This window comes from Arachis ipaensis, chromosome B02, assembly GCF_000816755.2.
Source record: "Arachis ipaensis cultivar K30076 chromosome B02, Araip1.1, whole genome shotgun sequence".
Lineage (NCBI taxonomy): Eukaryota > Viridiplantae > Streptophyta > Magnoliopsida > Fabales > Fabaceae > Arachis > Arachis ipaensis.
Window position 1 is genome coordinate 15,073,434 of NC_029786.2, and position 15,475 is coordinate 15,088,908.

The following is a 15,475-nucleotide window of genomic DNA, read 5'->3' on the forward strand; positions in this document are numbered from 1 at the left end:
CAAATAAGGAACTATTTATTATTATTATTATTATTATTAGTTCACACAAATCAACATAGATCACTTGTCTTTTGATTGAAAGCGCTTTCTAGTCCAAACTGAGTTTATTTGATTTGTTCAATCTCATTTTCGCTATACAGTTTTCAACATGAAATTCAAATTCAAAATGCATTCAAAGTCAACCCAAAGAATTCTTCTAAACGAACCAAATAGCTAAGAATATAATATAACATACGACATCCGCCCTCTATAAATATGTGTGTATTTGTAGACACACAACTTCATCAAATCCATTATCTCATCAACTCTCACAAACTAACTCTCTACCATTATTATTCTTGTACCTTTCAAATTCAAGACAACATATATAACATCTATAAAGTACACTAATTATATATTGTTTTACACATTTTTTTCCCTTTGAAACCTGCTTATTCAATTCACATATAGAAGCATTATTTCTTGATAAGAATTTTTCCATTTTAAAATCTTGAACCAAGTACCCAACAAATTTGTTAGGAAGTGTTCCATTTTCAAGAGAGATTAATTAAATATAATGTCTCTTTCTAGCAGTTGTTATTATAGGAGGATCCTCTTGATAGCCATTGTGATTATGTTGGTAATTTTGGTTACAACCCCTAAATTTGGAGAAGCATGGAGGCCATTAAAAGAAGATGGGAGTTTGATTCAAATGCTTCAAAAAGGATCTCCAAACCCATCAAAGGGTGATCCTACTAGTGGCTAATAATAAGCCTTGAAATAATGGACAAGGACATGCATTCATGTTAAGAAGAAGCAAATTAATCTTTCAATTGATTATTGTTTAAATTAATTATTAGGTATTAAAAATAGGAGTAATCATTTTTTGATTTTTTTGTTTCCATTTACTTGCTGGGAGTGGAAATATTGTTAAATAATTAACATACGTGCATATTCAATTTTAGGAAATCAATAAAGAAGTTGTATATTTAACCTTCTTTTATTTTATTTAAGAGTAAAGTATCGTTTTTGTCTTCAACGCACGTTTGGGTAAGTCTCAAAGTTATCTTTAACACTTAAATCGTCCTATTTAAAGACCTAACGTTTCAAAATTGACTCAATATTGTCCTGCCGTTAGAAATCTGTTAATGGAATTGACGGCGGGATAAAATTGAGACGATTTTGAAATGTTAGGGACTTAAATAAGACGAAAAACGTTGGGGACAAAAACGATGCATAGAAATAAATTTTAATTTTATCCTTTACTAATATCAATCTTTTACGGTACATAGTTATTCAATTATTTGTTAATCACATCTAAGTAAATTACACTTAATCACATTACTTTAATTTGATTCTAAATAAATTTATTTTTTTTATAATTTTACTCTTAAAGATTTTTACTTATCATGAAATATTTGTAGAATGACTAGAATCACATTACTTTGTTGTATATGTATCATTTTTTCCTCACAAATTTATGTACTAGTCATTCTACAAATATTTTATGATGAGTACAAATTTTTAAGAGTAAAATTATAAAAAAATAAATTTATTTAGAACAAAAGCAATGTGATTAAAAATAATTGAATAACTATGTATGGTGAAAATTGATATTATTGAAAGATAAAATTAAAATTTATTTCTATGTATCATTTTTGTCTCCAACAATTTCGTCCTATTTAAGTTCCTAACGTTTTAAAACCACCTCATTTATGTATCAATTATGTTAACAGATCCCTAACGACAGGACAATATTGAGTCAATTTTAAAATGTTAGGATGATTTAAACGTTAGAGACAACTTTAAAACTTACCCAAAACGTTGAAAACAAAAACAATACTTTACTCTTTATTTAATAATATCACATCATGTTACTTTCAATTTTTATGCTTATATGTACTCATTATAAGCAAATTTTACTTGCAACAAATTCCTTAATAATGTTCGATTTAGTGATCATAATTGAAAAAAAATTCATCGTTAGATTCTTAATCGTTATGTAAAACACCAATCTAATTGATTGCAAAAATGTCACTAATAATTAGTGACACTGATTTTTAAGTAACGATTATTAATATGTATTACAGTAATAAAAATAAAGTTAATTGAAGAAAAAACTAATTTTAGATCAGACACATTTTTTTATTAATTGATAATTAATATTAATTATTTAAAAATTAATTTCTATTATAGCGCAAATGGCATATGATGGTTTCAGTGGCTAAGAGAAGGGGGTTGAATCTTAGCCCTTTTTTGCTTGCTAACACTTGCTGGATTTAGAGGAGACTTTTCTGTTTTTAGCTCGTCCCTAGCCACGAGACATTTTCATTTTATCTCGTCACTTGGCACGAGACATTTTTGGTTTTTGCTCCTGTGCAGTAGAAAATAGAAATGGTGTAGGAGAGAAGGAAGATTACACCCAGATATATCCTGGTTCGGCTGCTAAGTGCAGTGCAGCCTACATCCAGTCTCCATCACAACAATGATGGAATTTCACTATAATCAACCAGATTACAAACTGTAAAGTGCTAACCCAACTTACAAGGGGATTTCCACAGAATCATGAAACACAACATAGATGAACAAAGGAACTCTAAGACATCTATGACTTTTTCTTTTAATTTTGCACTCTCTGCCTTTTTTCGCTCTATGGCTTTTTCATACAAACCTCACTGTTTGCCTTTTTCCATGACACTCAAGACATGACAAAATTAAATAGAAAAATACAAAACAGAATACATTGAAGGAGAAGAAAATCTGTAAGCTTAGGTAGCTCTGAGAATCCTGTGCCTTGCACTCTTACTGCTTACTTCTAACTCCTTGCTTCAACCAGTGGCTGTTCTCCCTTTTTATAAAAGAGAGAAGCCTCCACACTTGAAGCCAAAAGCCCAAGCCAACTTCTTCTTCCTTCAAGAAACCGGTTCGGCCACATAGAGAGAAAGGAGATAACCATGCAAAACCCAACATGCAATTACCTCTAGTCCTTTCTTGATCATCACCCTTCATCAATCCGAGCTCTCCATCCTTGCCTTGTTCTCCAAGATGGATTTCTGGCCCTTGATGCTTCATGATGATAATGACTTCATCTGCTTCAATTTCTGCCTCAACCATCACTTCGCCACTCTAGCTACTCCCTGTGGTGGTTAAATAGAATCAAAGACAAGCCATACTTCAAGAATCTCCCTTTGCTGGCCGAGATCTTCTTCTTCCTTTTTGAGCATGGAGAAGCTAATATTACCTCACCAAATCTATCCATAAATGGTGACAATCTCAGTCACAGCTCATTTTTATTTTTGTATGTTTTCTTGCCATCATTGTGATGGTCTTTAGGCTTGCTTTCTCTTCCTTTCGGTAGCTCATTTTTGCTTCCATGGCTACCAATGTTTCCTGTGTAATAACCGAAGAGAGAAAGGGATGTGAGAGAGAGAAGAAAGAGAAATTGAACATTAACTAATGTATTTTGATAAAGCAAAAAATAAATGTTCACTTCCCTTTACTGAGTAATGTGTAGCTCAATGATGCCCATCAAATCAAAGTCACTCATATTCTCTCTCATAGTTCCCATGCAATAAATGGCAATTGAATGAATTTTGGAATCCATCACATGTTTGAATCCTTGGATCCGTTGAAAGCAATTTTGCTTTCTTTCTTTTTTGGTTTCGGATCATGCATGAGGAACTTTCATAAAGTTGGGCTTGATTGCAACAATATTTGATCTTGGCCCAATAATAACATTTGCTTTCCTGATAGAAAGTTGAAACATGCATAAAGCAAATGGAAAGCATGTAGCACACTTAGGCTTAGAGCAATCAAAATCATTTGGGCCCAAGTAACATAAAGAATCAAATCAGCCATATTCATCATATATTTTTTTAAAACCAAAGGCTGAGAGTAATTGGGCTTGCACCAGAAATTTGTTTTCGGCCCAATATTAAAACCTGTAACAAAATTATTTAATCAATATATATTGAATGAAAAATTCAGATTAATAATTTTGTAATTAATTAATTTTAATAATGTTTAGTCATCACTAATATTAATTTAGAATTTTCCAAACTCATCAGCATAGACTCCCCATACTCAATTAAGAGGTCGCGGGGTTCGAGTCACATATCTTTCCAAATTTTAGCCAATGAGTTATAGCTCAAATGGCATAATTTTCCCATACTCATTTAAGAGGTTGCAGGTTCGAGTCTCCTATCTTTGGTAACAAAAAAAAAACATTATATATAAAGGTAAAAATGGGCTATACAACCATCATTTTACCATTTTAACCCCAAAATAATTTTTGGCCACATAGCCTCTGAAGGAGAGAACTGTGATTTTGGCCTAACCTCAATTTTTAAAAACAAACACTTGAACCCTCCCAAAATTAAGACTTTTATGAAAAGTTGTTTTAAGTGATATTTTTTTTAAAAAAAAATTAAAAAATATATATTTAAATATTTCATATAAAAATATTTTTTATTTAATAATTATATTTGAGTGAAATAATATAAAAAGGAAAAGTCTACGTTACCAACAGCATATTTAAAATTTTGTCAAATATATTTTAAAAAAAATCTTTTTCTACCTGTTTAATGACACCAAAAACAAATTTTTAAACTTCTCAGTCCCTCACCAATCCGTTACCTCCCAGTGTGCCGTCACTATCACCGTCGCCGTCGCGGCTCATTGTCGCTATAGCCGTCGCCGTCGCCACACCATCTTCTCAGACACAGAATCAGTTGCCAATTGCCCGCCGTTCCTTCTTCTCATACGGCAGAATCGGTTGCACAAAATTGCCGCTCCTTCACCGGTCACCAATTAATCTCCGCTCCGCCACTCTTCTGTCGCCTCTTTGTTGTGCTTCCTTTCCATCCTCGGCGCCTGTTCCTGGTAAATGTTTTTTTCTTTTTTTTTTGTGTAATTTTGAACTCTAAAAAACAGAGTTCATGTGAAATTTGTGTTGCTTTTTTTTTATTATATTGTTATACATAGAGTACTTAGTTTTTTTTTTTTTTTAAATTTTCAGAGTACATAGGATAGCAATTTAATAAAATTTTTAAATTGAGTTTTAGGATTAGGGAGGAGTTGTGGAGAATAAGGCATTGCAATAGAACGATAAGAATTTAATTTTTGTTTTTTATTAAAAATAAATTACCTATTTTTGGTTATTGTACTCTATCTATTGGTCTATGAGTCTATGACATAGTTGTAAGAACCGGATCGAACCGACGGTTCGATCGGAAAACTGATGAACTGCACCTAACCGGTCCGGTTAGTCATTTTGATCGGATAAAAAATAGAACCGGATAAAATCGGTTTGAACCGTCCGATTTTGATAAAAACCGGCGATTTTTGTGTAACCGGCCCCCTTGCCCCCTTCCCCCTAACCCTAAATCCCCAAAAGCCAAAACAGCAGTCCAAGTTTTCCTCAGCTGCTCAGCACACCATACATAGTTGATCACCGCACCTCACCTCACCTCACCGTCGGCCTGTCGTCTTCTTCCTCCCCTCGTCACACCAACACTCTTCCTCGCAGTCTCTCTCAGTCTCGAAGACTCTCTTCCTCTGCTTCGTCTTGCTGGCTTCATAGTGTGTCCGAGTACGTCGAGTTCGTGGCTCCGCGTCTCTCGTCGTCGTCGTCGCGTCTCCTGCGTCACTGCTGCGGTGCTACCTCTCCGTCGCTGCTGCAGTGCTGCCTCTCCGTCGCTAGAATCTGTCTCATCCAGGTTGGTCTCCAAACTATGAAATCTGTTCTCTGTTTTTTTTAGTTATTTAGTTGGATTTTAATTTGATTAAGGGAGTGAATAACTGATAGGTTAATGGTAGATTGTTGATTATGTATATATTGTTGAGTTATAACTTGTTATATTGTTGAACTAGTTGATGGCAGATTGTTAGATTTTTTTTTTCAGAATTGTAGTGGTTATGTTTGTTTTTATTGATGTAACATTGCTGTGAATTGATATTGCTGGATATGAAAATATGGAAATATGGAAATATGGATTATGTAACATTGTTTTTGTAATACCTGCTGTTTTATACCATTGCTATTCTATATTGTTTTAGAATGTCTTCAGCCAATACACCATCCTCCACGGCTCCTTGCTCCGTCAGCGTCGGCGCGTCCTCTCCGTCCACTGCCTCCTCTCTCGGATTGCTGGATTGCTGGATTTTTTATTAATTTTTCATTATGCCATTATGCCTGTTTGCTTTAGAAGAAGGATTGCTGGATTTTCTAGCAATTTTTGTCGGAGTTATTTGCTGTTGAACTATTATGCCATTGTGCATCTGTTTAGTGTAGTGACTCTGAGTCTTTTGGTCGAATTATTTGCTGTTGAACTACTATGGTGTTGCTTTTAAATGCGTGTTGAATTAAATGGTTGTTTTCAAGTTGAATGCAACAATTTTACTTGCGAGTTAAGTGCTTGTTATCCATTTATCAATTTCTCATGGTTGTCTTAGTTAGGTACCAATCTTGCTCATAATTTAAATCATTCGGCAGATTTAGGCTTGAAAACATGTCGGCAAAACTGGTTTTATGTCCAAAACGGATTTTAGTGAATGCATATATGGTTGCTTTTGTCTTGCCTAACAGGAACCCTTTGAATTGAACTGTTGGAAATAGGTTATGCTCCCAACATTGAACAATTGATGTGAATTTGTATTTTGTAATAACTGTTAACCTTTGCTATTATATTTTTTAGTTACGTGAAATCGGTTTTACCGGTTCAACCAGTGATTTATCGGTTGAACCAGTAAACCAATAAACTAGTAATATGACCGATTTGATCACCGGTTCGGTTCTTACAACTATGATCTATGATGTTGAACAATGAGACTCTTATTTGTTGTGGTGTCTCTAGTTGAATAAGTTGAAAACTAAGAAATATAGACCATCCTGTTTTTTCTTTTAAATTATTGTAAGGTGGAAACTCAGGTGCAGTCGACTTCACGTGAAGTTGATACCTGAGAGTTAGATGATTTGACTGATTTAACTAAATTTTCATCTAACGACTCTCAAATATCAACTTCACGTGAAGTCGACTTCACTTGAGTTTTCACCTTATTGTAACGAATAGCGACAATGATGATGGTAATGGACTAACGGTGATGGTTATGGTGACGATGATGTGGTGTGAAGAAACGATGACGTTTTGCTTATTATGCAAGGGCCTATTAGTCTCGAAAAGCCAAACCATTTTGTTTAGATGCTCATTCCATCCTTTGACCATTTTGTTAACAGCAATGTTCTGAAAATCGGACTGGATCGGTCGGTCGAACCGATTCAACCCAGAACGGTAAAGAAAACGGTCCGGTCTAGTATAAAACCGTCCAACCGGAAGCCGGCCGGTTGCAAAAAACGACGTCGTTTCCTTTCTTGAAAGGGAAAAGACTGCACGCGTTATCCACTTTTCTCCCCTCTCCAACTCCTTCCTTCAGCAAATGCCCCACCAATCGTTGTCGCCGTCTGTCGGAGTGAGAGACTGCTGCCGCCGTCCGTCGCACTCAAGAACTACCGTCTTCGTGCTCTCGGGCCTCTCGCTGGATCCTCCGCGTCGTGTGCTCGCATTTCGCCTCTCTCCTCTGTGCTCGGCTGCTCGCGCCTCCCTCCGCCAGTGAGTGCTCGAGCTGTGCGCGTTGGTTGCTGCTCGTCGTCCGTGGTTGTCTCTGCTGGATTCTGCCTCCCAGTGTCACTCGAGTCTCGTCTCGGTCACTGGCATCTCGTGGTTCGTCTGTCTCGTCGCCGATGGCAGAAGCAACTCGTGGAGTTGTCTCTTGCTTCATCGCCTTCCGTGTGGTGGTCGCCGACTCGCCGTAAACCGTTGGTGAGTCCCTGCACCATCGCTTCCCTGTTCTCTCTTTTCCAGATTTCCCTTCTCCCTGTATTTTTGCATGTTGCTGAATTGCTAATCAATAAATTTGCCTTGTTGCTGATCTAAATGTTGCTGTAAATCGGGACTTTACTAAGATTTGTTAAATTTGTTGCTGTAACTTGAATTTGTTGCTGACCAGTCACAGAATCATAACAGAATGCTCAGTCAGTGCTTGGTTGATTGGCTTTGCTCACTGATTGTATTTGATGATAGATTTTAAATTGATAACTTCTAAATTTTAAATTTGCACTGCCCATGTTACTGATTCACTGTTCCTTCAGTGCTTTTTGTTGTCGTTAATCATTGTGATGAGCTTTGTTAAAATTGGGTTGAAAAATGTTAATCTTTCTTCATTTTTAATTGTTCTTAACTTCTGTTCTTATTAAAAAAATTGCAATTGGTGATCTTTTGATTTATTATATGCTTCATGTTTTTAATTTTACTCTGCTTCCAGTTTATGATAACTGTGATGCAATTATTTAGTTGGATAACTGATGTAATTATCGAGTTCAAGAGATTGAGTTTTTTCGTTCTCATTATTAGTAAGACATGGATAGTTTAGAATTTTCTATTTCTTTCCCTTACTTCTGAAGTTCGTTATTTCAAAAGGTTCAGTGTTGGCTTCAACTTTCAAATGGGAATTGGGAGCTGGTGAAGATAATAACATCTTCTGGAACTGAGTCTGTTGTTTCACTGCCTGATGTGAAAGTAAGATATGATCTAGAATTACGATAGTACACAGTGATGTTTGTTCCATTTGGCTGGACTTAGTGAGACAACTGGGCGATGTCAGCCGTCACCATTTGTTAACCGGTTCCAGGGACTAAATTGTATAACACTATAACATCTTTGATGGTCAGGGGACCGATCTGACATTTCCATATCGTTGAAAGAGGTTTAGTCATTTGAAAAAATGGTGAGAGAATGGAATGTGTATTTACTCTTGATATTAAAAGGTTTCTTTGTTCGCAAACCTATTAAAGTTAAAACAAGTTTTTTGTTTGTAAAATGGTTCAAACTGTAACATTTTTCTGTTGTTAACTACGTTAGGGAAAACCGGAAAACAAAAGAAATTACAATCTTGTTGAGCCACAAGATGCATGGTGATGCTGCACCTGTTTGAGCCATGCTACCAATAGCAACTGCATTGCACCCAAACACCCAAAGCTTTGAACAACACTACCGGAACCTTTGCAACACGCTCTTGTCCCTCACCCATTCTCGCTCCCTTCCAAAGGGGCTTCAGCTCCACGCCCATATCCTCAAGACTGGCCTCAACTCCGTTCCTTTCCTCTCCCATCACCTTATTAACTTCTACTCGAAAACTTGCCTCCCCCACTTCTCCCACAAAGTGTTTGACGAAAGTCCCCATAGAACCCTCGGCACATGGAGTTCCTTAATCTCTTCTTTCGCCCAAAATGAACTCCCATTGCTTGCTCTACACTCATTTCGCCGCATGATCCTTAATGGGGTCCGTCCAAATGACTACACCTTCCCTAGTGCCACCAAGTCATGCGCCATATTGGGCGATCCCCACGTCGGAGAATCAGTGCATTGTCTCGCCCTCAAGACTGGGTATGTGGTTGATGTGTTTGTTGGGAATTCCATTGTTGATATGTATGCCAAGTGTGGCAAAATTTGGTGTGCGAGGAAGGTTTTTGATGAAATGCCCGAACGAAATGTTGTTTCTTGGAGTGGGATGATATTTGGGTACGTGCAGATGGGTGAGGATGAAGAGGCTCTGGGATTGTTTAAGATGGTGATGGCTGACGCAAATGTTAGGGTTAATGATTTTACTTTGTCTAGTGTTTTGAGGGTTTGTGGAGGATCCACATTGCTTGAGTTGGGGAAGCAAGTACATGGATTGTGCTTTAAGACGAGCTTTGATTCGTCGAGTTTTGTGGGGAGTTCATTGATTTCTTTGTACTCTAAGTGTGGGGTTGTGGAAGGAGCTTACCTGGTTTTTGAGGAGGTGAAGGATAGAAACCTTGTCATATGGACTGCAATGCTGGTTGCATGCGCTCAGCATGCCCATACGAGTAAAACATTTGAGCTCTTCAAGGAGATGGAGAGTGTTGGGATGAAGCCTAATTTCATTACCTTTTTGTGCATGCTCTATGCTTGTAGCCACACTGGGTTGGTTGAGGAGGGACAGTATTACTTTGAGATGATGAGAGGCTATGGCATTGAACCAGGGGTACAACATTATTGCACAATGGTGGATTTGCTTGGCCGTGCAGGGAAGTTGCAGGAAGCAGTTCAGGTGGTTCAAGAGATGCCTATGCAACCAACAGAATCTGTCTGGGGAGCTTTGTTGACGGGGTGTAGAATACACGGGAACACTGAATTGGCATCATATGTGGCTGATAGAGTTTTTGAATTAGGTTCATTGAGCGCAGGCGTTCATGTATTGCTCATTAATGCTTATGCTGCTGCTGGTAGATGGGAGGAAGCGGCAAGGGCAAGGAAGATGCTGAGGGATCGAGGAATAAAGAAGGAAACTGGTTTGAGTTGGGTGGAGGAAGGGAATAAAGTTCACACGTTTGTTGCCAGGGATAGGTCTCACGCAAAGACCACGGAAATCTATAAGAAGTTGGAGGAGTTAGGAGAAGAAATGGAGAAGGCTGGTTATGTTGCAGACACATCTTTTGTGCTGAAAGAGGTGAGAGGCGAAGAGAAGAATGAGACTATAAGGTATCATAGTGAAAGGTTGGCCATAGCATTTGGCCTCATTACTTTCCCGAAGGAGCGACCAATCAGAGTGATGAAGAATCTGCGTGTCTGTGGCGATTGCCACACTGCAATCAAGTTCATTAGCAAGTGCACTGGGAGGGTGATCATTGTGAGGGACAATAACAGGTTCCACCGGTTTGAGGATGGGAAATGCACTTGTGGAGATTATTGGTGATCATAATGATGCTGAATGACATTAGACTACTGATAACAAAGTTGGAGCAGTTCATGACTATAATACATCGTTCTTGAAGAACTGTTTTGTCGTTTGAACATTCTTGTCCTTTAGTGGAAAGTTTCCTCTTTGCTTGGGAACGTTACCATCTAGCTTGGTTCCAAAGGATCTATGTAGCAGCGTCCAGCAGTTTCCGGTTTTTGGTTGCATGGAGTCATGGACAAGGCATTTTTCTTTAAGCAATTGTATGCTGTAGATTGATCAAATGTTTCTTTTACTATTATTATTCTTAGTTTCTTACTCCTCAATTTTGTCGATCAGATTCATAAATTCACTTGAGATTAATTAATTACTCTGCCATTTCAATATTTTACAGCTTATTTAGCAATTATTATCAATTGTCTTAGTAATCAACAAAAAGTTTTGGCATAAATTAATCATTCAACTACTCATGCAATTACCTTTACATAGCATACTATTTGCATCCTTATTCAACTACTCATGTACTTCTCTCTTCTGTGATACAGAGCAGTGGATAGTGGATACTCAGGTATGATATTCAGGCTTCCACACCCTTGTTAGTCTAGCTACTTTTTGCATTAATTGTATGAAATAAGAAATTCAGCTATTGTCTTATTGACCACTTTCTTGATCAAACCTTCCTTAGTCGTTTTATCCACAAGATTGGACCATAAATATTTTCGATGTGGTTAAGCCAAAGTCAGTTTCACGTTTAATATGTACTACTATTAGATACAACTTCTTATAATGATATTCCAATTGATTTACAAAAAGGATAGGAATAAGGATCTGGTTTATAATAAATTCAGATATTCCTCTCCTTATGTTACCACATAATTGTACATGTGCAATAATATGCTACTAAAGATAGGATTTTTGGCATCTTTCTGTTATTGAATTTTTGTATATTTTATTTATTTTCATTTCCTTCTAAGCTATGCATTGTGGCCAGCATCTCTGTATATGCATCTTTTCTTTTCCAATTATTGCATCTATATTCTTTGTGTCTTTTTTGCTCTGTTTAACAAGTCTTCTATGGTATCGGAGCTCCACTTTGGGGCTCTGCTGATACCTTCACCATGCTAAAAAACACTACACACATCTACTCATTCTATACCTGGCAGAAGTTTTCTCACTGACCCAGTCTCTGATGTCACCCAAAGTCCTTATAGCCCCTTCTGCACTCATCCTAGTAAGACTCTGTTCACATGTAATCCCAGATATTTGGGCTGTCTGTGGTTTGTCGAGCAAGGCACACTGCCCTCCGTTAACACTGTTGCTACCTCATTCTTCTGTCAGTGCTGCCGTCTTGACATCTCTTGCTCAGAGTTTAACTTCCAATACAAAAGGTTGACCTACAAGTACATGAGCGCTATTTTACACTAACCCAACAACAAGCTCTCTTGTCCCTCTGAAAACTAATGTTTCTAGCTCTTTGGACACCACCAAGCCCACAAACCATCTTGCTTATTGCTCAGATCCATCAGAGGCCAAGTTTGGTAGCCCATTTTCACAAATCAATCATGTATATTCTTTTAATATTTCTGATTTCATTCCACATAATTGTTTTTCAGTTTCTTCAATAATGGTTCATGAATTATTGATTCTGGTACCATAGGAACACATAACTTCTTTACTAAAATGTTTTCACACTTATCATAAAATATCCAGTTTATTTTCATCTTCCAAATAATAGTGATGGAAACAGGTTTGGCTTGGTTTATAGGAGGAAAGGTAAGGAGTTGATGGGCTGATTTTTCACTGCTTAATTCCTAATTGTTGCGGAATGGCTGTTTTTTTGTCCTTTTAAGCTAGTTTAGCAGGTTTAGGAGCAGTAGTGCTAGGCCTAGCTGCTGCCTATAAAAGCTAGGGGTTAGTTTTTTGTTAGAAAATTATGTAAAAGTGTTAGTTCAGGAGAGGAAAAGTCTGTATTCCAATAAGGGATTGTGATTTATAATCCCTAGTTCATCAATAAAATCCCCTAATTTTGCTAGTTCCTTGATCCTATCAAATTGTCATGTTAATCATGGTGCTGTTGCTTTCTCACAATCTGACCTAAACTCATTCTCATGTCATTCATGTTATTCTCGTTTTAAAGTTAATATTCATGTTATCTCCACTCTCCCTTGTCAATTACTATTTTCGGATGTATTTTGCAAATTACAGGATGCGAGATTGTTGAGGACAATTGGTTTGGCTAAACAAAAGGAAGGATTATATTATCTCATTGTGAATGCTATGAAGGACAAACCCACAACCACATTTTAGGTCCCAACTTATTAAATAATGCCATTACCACACCAATGACAAACAAAAATATATGGTATGATAGGTTAAGACATTTATCTGGAAAACGTTTGAACTTTACTTTATGAGCAATTTCCATTCATCTCTAGTCAAAATGTGGAACCTTGGGATGTTTATCACCTAGCAAAGTAAAAGAAATTGCTTTTTTCCCCTGAGTGTTACTAATGCTTTCCAAATTTTCTATTTAATTCATTTGGACATATAGGGTCCTTTTCCTTTTCCCCAGAATTTTCATTTATGGCTATAGGTATTATTTTTAGCAGTTGTTGAATGATTTTAGTAGATACACTTTGTTAACTTTGTTAGAATCAAAAGCGGATTTTCTTATTAATGTTCAAAACTTTTATATATTTCATCATTTTAAACTTTTATATACAATAACTATCATGCTTCTCATTGTTATTGTGTGTTACAGCAACATTTCAGGTTCTAGCGGTGGAAAAGAGCAAAAGATGTACAATGCATGGCGTGTTGGGAGCGTCTCCGCAAAATGTTTGTCGACATTCGCAACGAGGGATCTCCAACTGATTGTGATAGAACCAGCACTAGCAGAATGGGTAAGTTTTATTGCTGCACAAGGATTTCCAATTAGCACTCCCTAGAAGATTCTACACAGTTGGAACTACCAACTTAGGGAGAGGGATTCTCTCCAGTTTCCAACAGAATTCATAACAGAAAATGCACAGTAAACTAAAATAACTATAACCTAGCTATTTATAGGCAGTGAGTAATAGAGTCTAACAATATATCAGCTAGTTGGACCATGCTAACAACTTCTAAAACTGCCACTTAACTGCTACTTACCTCTCTTTTTGTAACACAGTCCAAACTTGTTAGCAGTAGACGTTTTTCTATCAGATTGGATTTTCGATGAAATTCTTGCACAACTTAGGGAGTATTGGGCTATGGAGGAATATGGAGATACGATGTCCAAGTCCAACACAGAAGAATCGGTGCACACTTGCAGCTCCACTATGTATGTGGTCACGACCAAAATATGGTACGTAACATATAATTAATCGGTCCTAAACATTATGTTCATCTATATAAGACATGTGTATGGTTTTTTGTTTTTGATTTGATATGAAATTACTTCAATTCTCTTGTTATGTGAGGAGAGCGAGCTCTTTGAGAGGGCTCATACCAAAAAGGAGGACCGTAGCAAGTGGGTTAATAGGTCCTCCGAGGAGACACACGTTTAATATCTCATGTTTTACATTAACTATATATAACTATCTATCTAGCTAATACTTTTATGTTTTTTCTATATATGTCAGGACCGCTTTGAGGAGAACATGGTGAAAGCCACCGACCGTGCCACACAAGTTGCTGCAACATAGATTCGCCCTCCATTTGAGAGGAGGTGGGGACACAGACGGTTGTTAGACGCAACTGTGGGAGGGTGTATATAGTCGGATGAGTCAACACAGCTACTACACCAGGATTCTATGATGCAGCTGGGACACCAGATGACCTATACATCGCCAATGAACCGGAAGATCTGAGGGATCATATTAGCCTACACAAGGAGATGAATTAGCAATTGGAGCAGCACAGGATGAGGTATGAAAAGATGGATACCATCAAGAGCAAGTTGAGTGGAGGTAGACTCATCACAGGCAGCTAGAGGAGATCACTCGCCTCCAGCACATGGTTGACAAACAATATCAAGAGTTCACTGGTTTGGAGAGCACAGTATGTCAGATCTACAACTTAATGCAATCGATGCAGAGGCAGAGCGACTCTCCCGCAATATTCCTATGCCCTTGCACCTTCTTTCATGGCCAGCGGTGCCTCACAGTTGCTGCAAGCTGATGATCCACTACCACCGCCACCACCTTGACGCCTTAGCCATTGGTAAAAAGCAACAGCCTTGTAGTGTTACTCCATTATTTTTCATATTTTTCAGATATGGATGTCTAGTTGAGTTTTGATAAGCCTACTTTACTATAGTTGTTGGTTGGTAAACATTTTATCTTTAAATGTTTCGTACTAAGTAAAAAGTGTTTCACTTATTAGTTAAACAAATTAATTTTAAAAACGGTTCGGATTTAGATTTTAGAATGTTTTGTTTTATTTCTCTTTTTTGGTACCTTTAATAGCAAGTTAGTTTTAAAAAAACGCTATATTTTTTACTTTTTAGTTTTTATAGATCATATTAGCATTTCTTACTCTTATATATCCTCTAAAGGTAATGTAAGTTGGAGAATAACACGTGAATATGTGATTAAATTCTTATTATGTCTAATGCTCTATATGTGTCACATGTAAAGATCCTTGTACAGACCAAGAAAATTTTACTAGCAAGCACAAAATAATATGCAAAAGTAATTTAAAAAAATCAACATGAATATATTTACGTATTCAAAATTTAAAATATATTAATCAAATTTCT

General features: G+C 36.9%; 2 protein-coding genes and 1 long non-coding RNA gene across 18 annotated transcripts in view; 2 read left to right on the top strand and 1 right to left on the bottom strand.

The window, feature by feature from the left end:
* LOC110268737 overlaps window positions 1–8,730 on the bottom strand; it is a 23,015-nt gene extending 14,285 nt beyond the window's left edge. The window contains exon 1 of the long non-coding RNA XR_002357154.1: window positions 8,719–8,730. This is a non-coding gene — a long non-coding RNA (uncharacterized LOC110268737). The remainder of the gene's footprint in view (window positions 1–8,718) is intronic.
* LOC107625075 (putative pentatricopeptide repeat-containing protein At5g52630) overlaps window positions 4,631–15,475 on the top strand; it is a 23,124-nt gene continuing 12,279 nt past the window's right edge. For 11 of the 13 annotated variants that reach the window (XM_021115558.1, XM_021115567.1, XM_021115568.1 and 8 more), the window contains exon 1: window positions 8,640–8,760. The gene's annotated coding sequence lies outside the window, so the exon portion shown is untranslated. Of the gene's footprint in view, window positions 4,861–8,639; window positions 8,761–15,475 lie in introns of those variants that run through there. The other 2 variants (XM_021115570.1, XM_016327642.2) reach the window with 2 other exon arrangements.
* LOC107625074 (putative pentatricopeptide repeat-containing protein At5g52630) lies at window positions 7,658–15,115 on the top strand. Of its 4 annotated transcripts, none has more exons than XR_002357151.1 (7): window positions 7,658–7,796; window positions 8,895–10,997; window positions 11,280–11,302; window positions 12,940–13,096; window positions 13,496–13,637; window positions 13,904–14,080; window positions 14,358–15,115. XR_002357151.1 is itself a non-coding variant. In XM_021115557.1 (2 exons), the coding sequence occupies exon 2, from the start codon at window positions 8,971–8,973 to the stop codon at window positions 10,750–10,752; it is 1,782 nt and encodes a 593-aa protein (XP_020971216.1). In that variant the 5' UTR covers window positions 8,621–8,760; window positions 8,895–8,970; the 3' UTR covers window positions 10,753–11,185. The 4 variants fall into 4 exon arrangements, 1 of the variants encoding a protein (XP_020971216.1); XR_002357150.1 differs by lacking the exon at window positions 7,658–7,796 and adding an exon at window positions 8,621–8,760 and having other exon boundaries at window positions 11,280–11,329; XR_002357149.1 differs by lacking the exon at window positions 7,658–7,796 and adding an exon at window positions 8,621–8,760.

What these genes read in the sequence shown, in the direction of transcription:
- LOC107625074 (XM_021115557.1), top strand. Translation starts at nt 8,971, where the DNA reads ATGCTACCAATAGCAACTGCATTGCACCCAAACACCCAAAGCTTTGAA.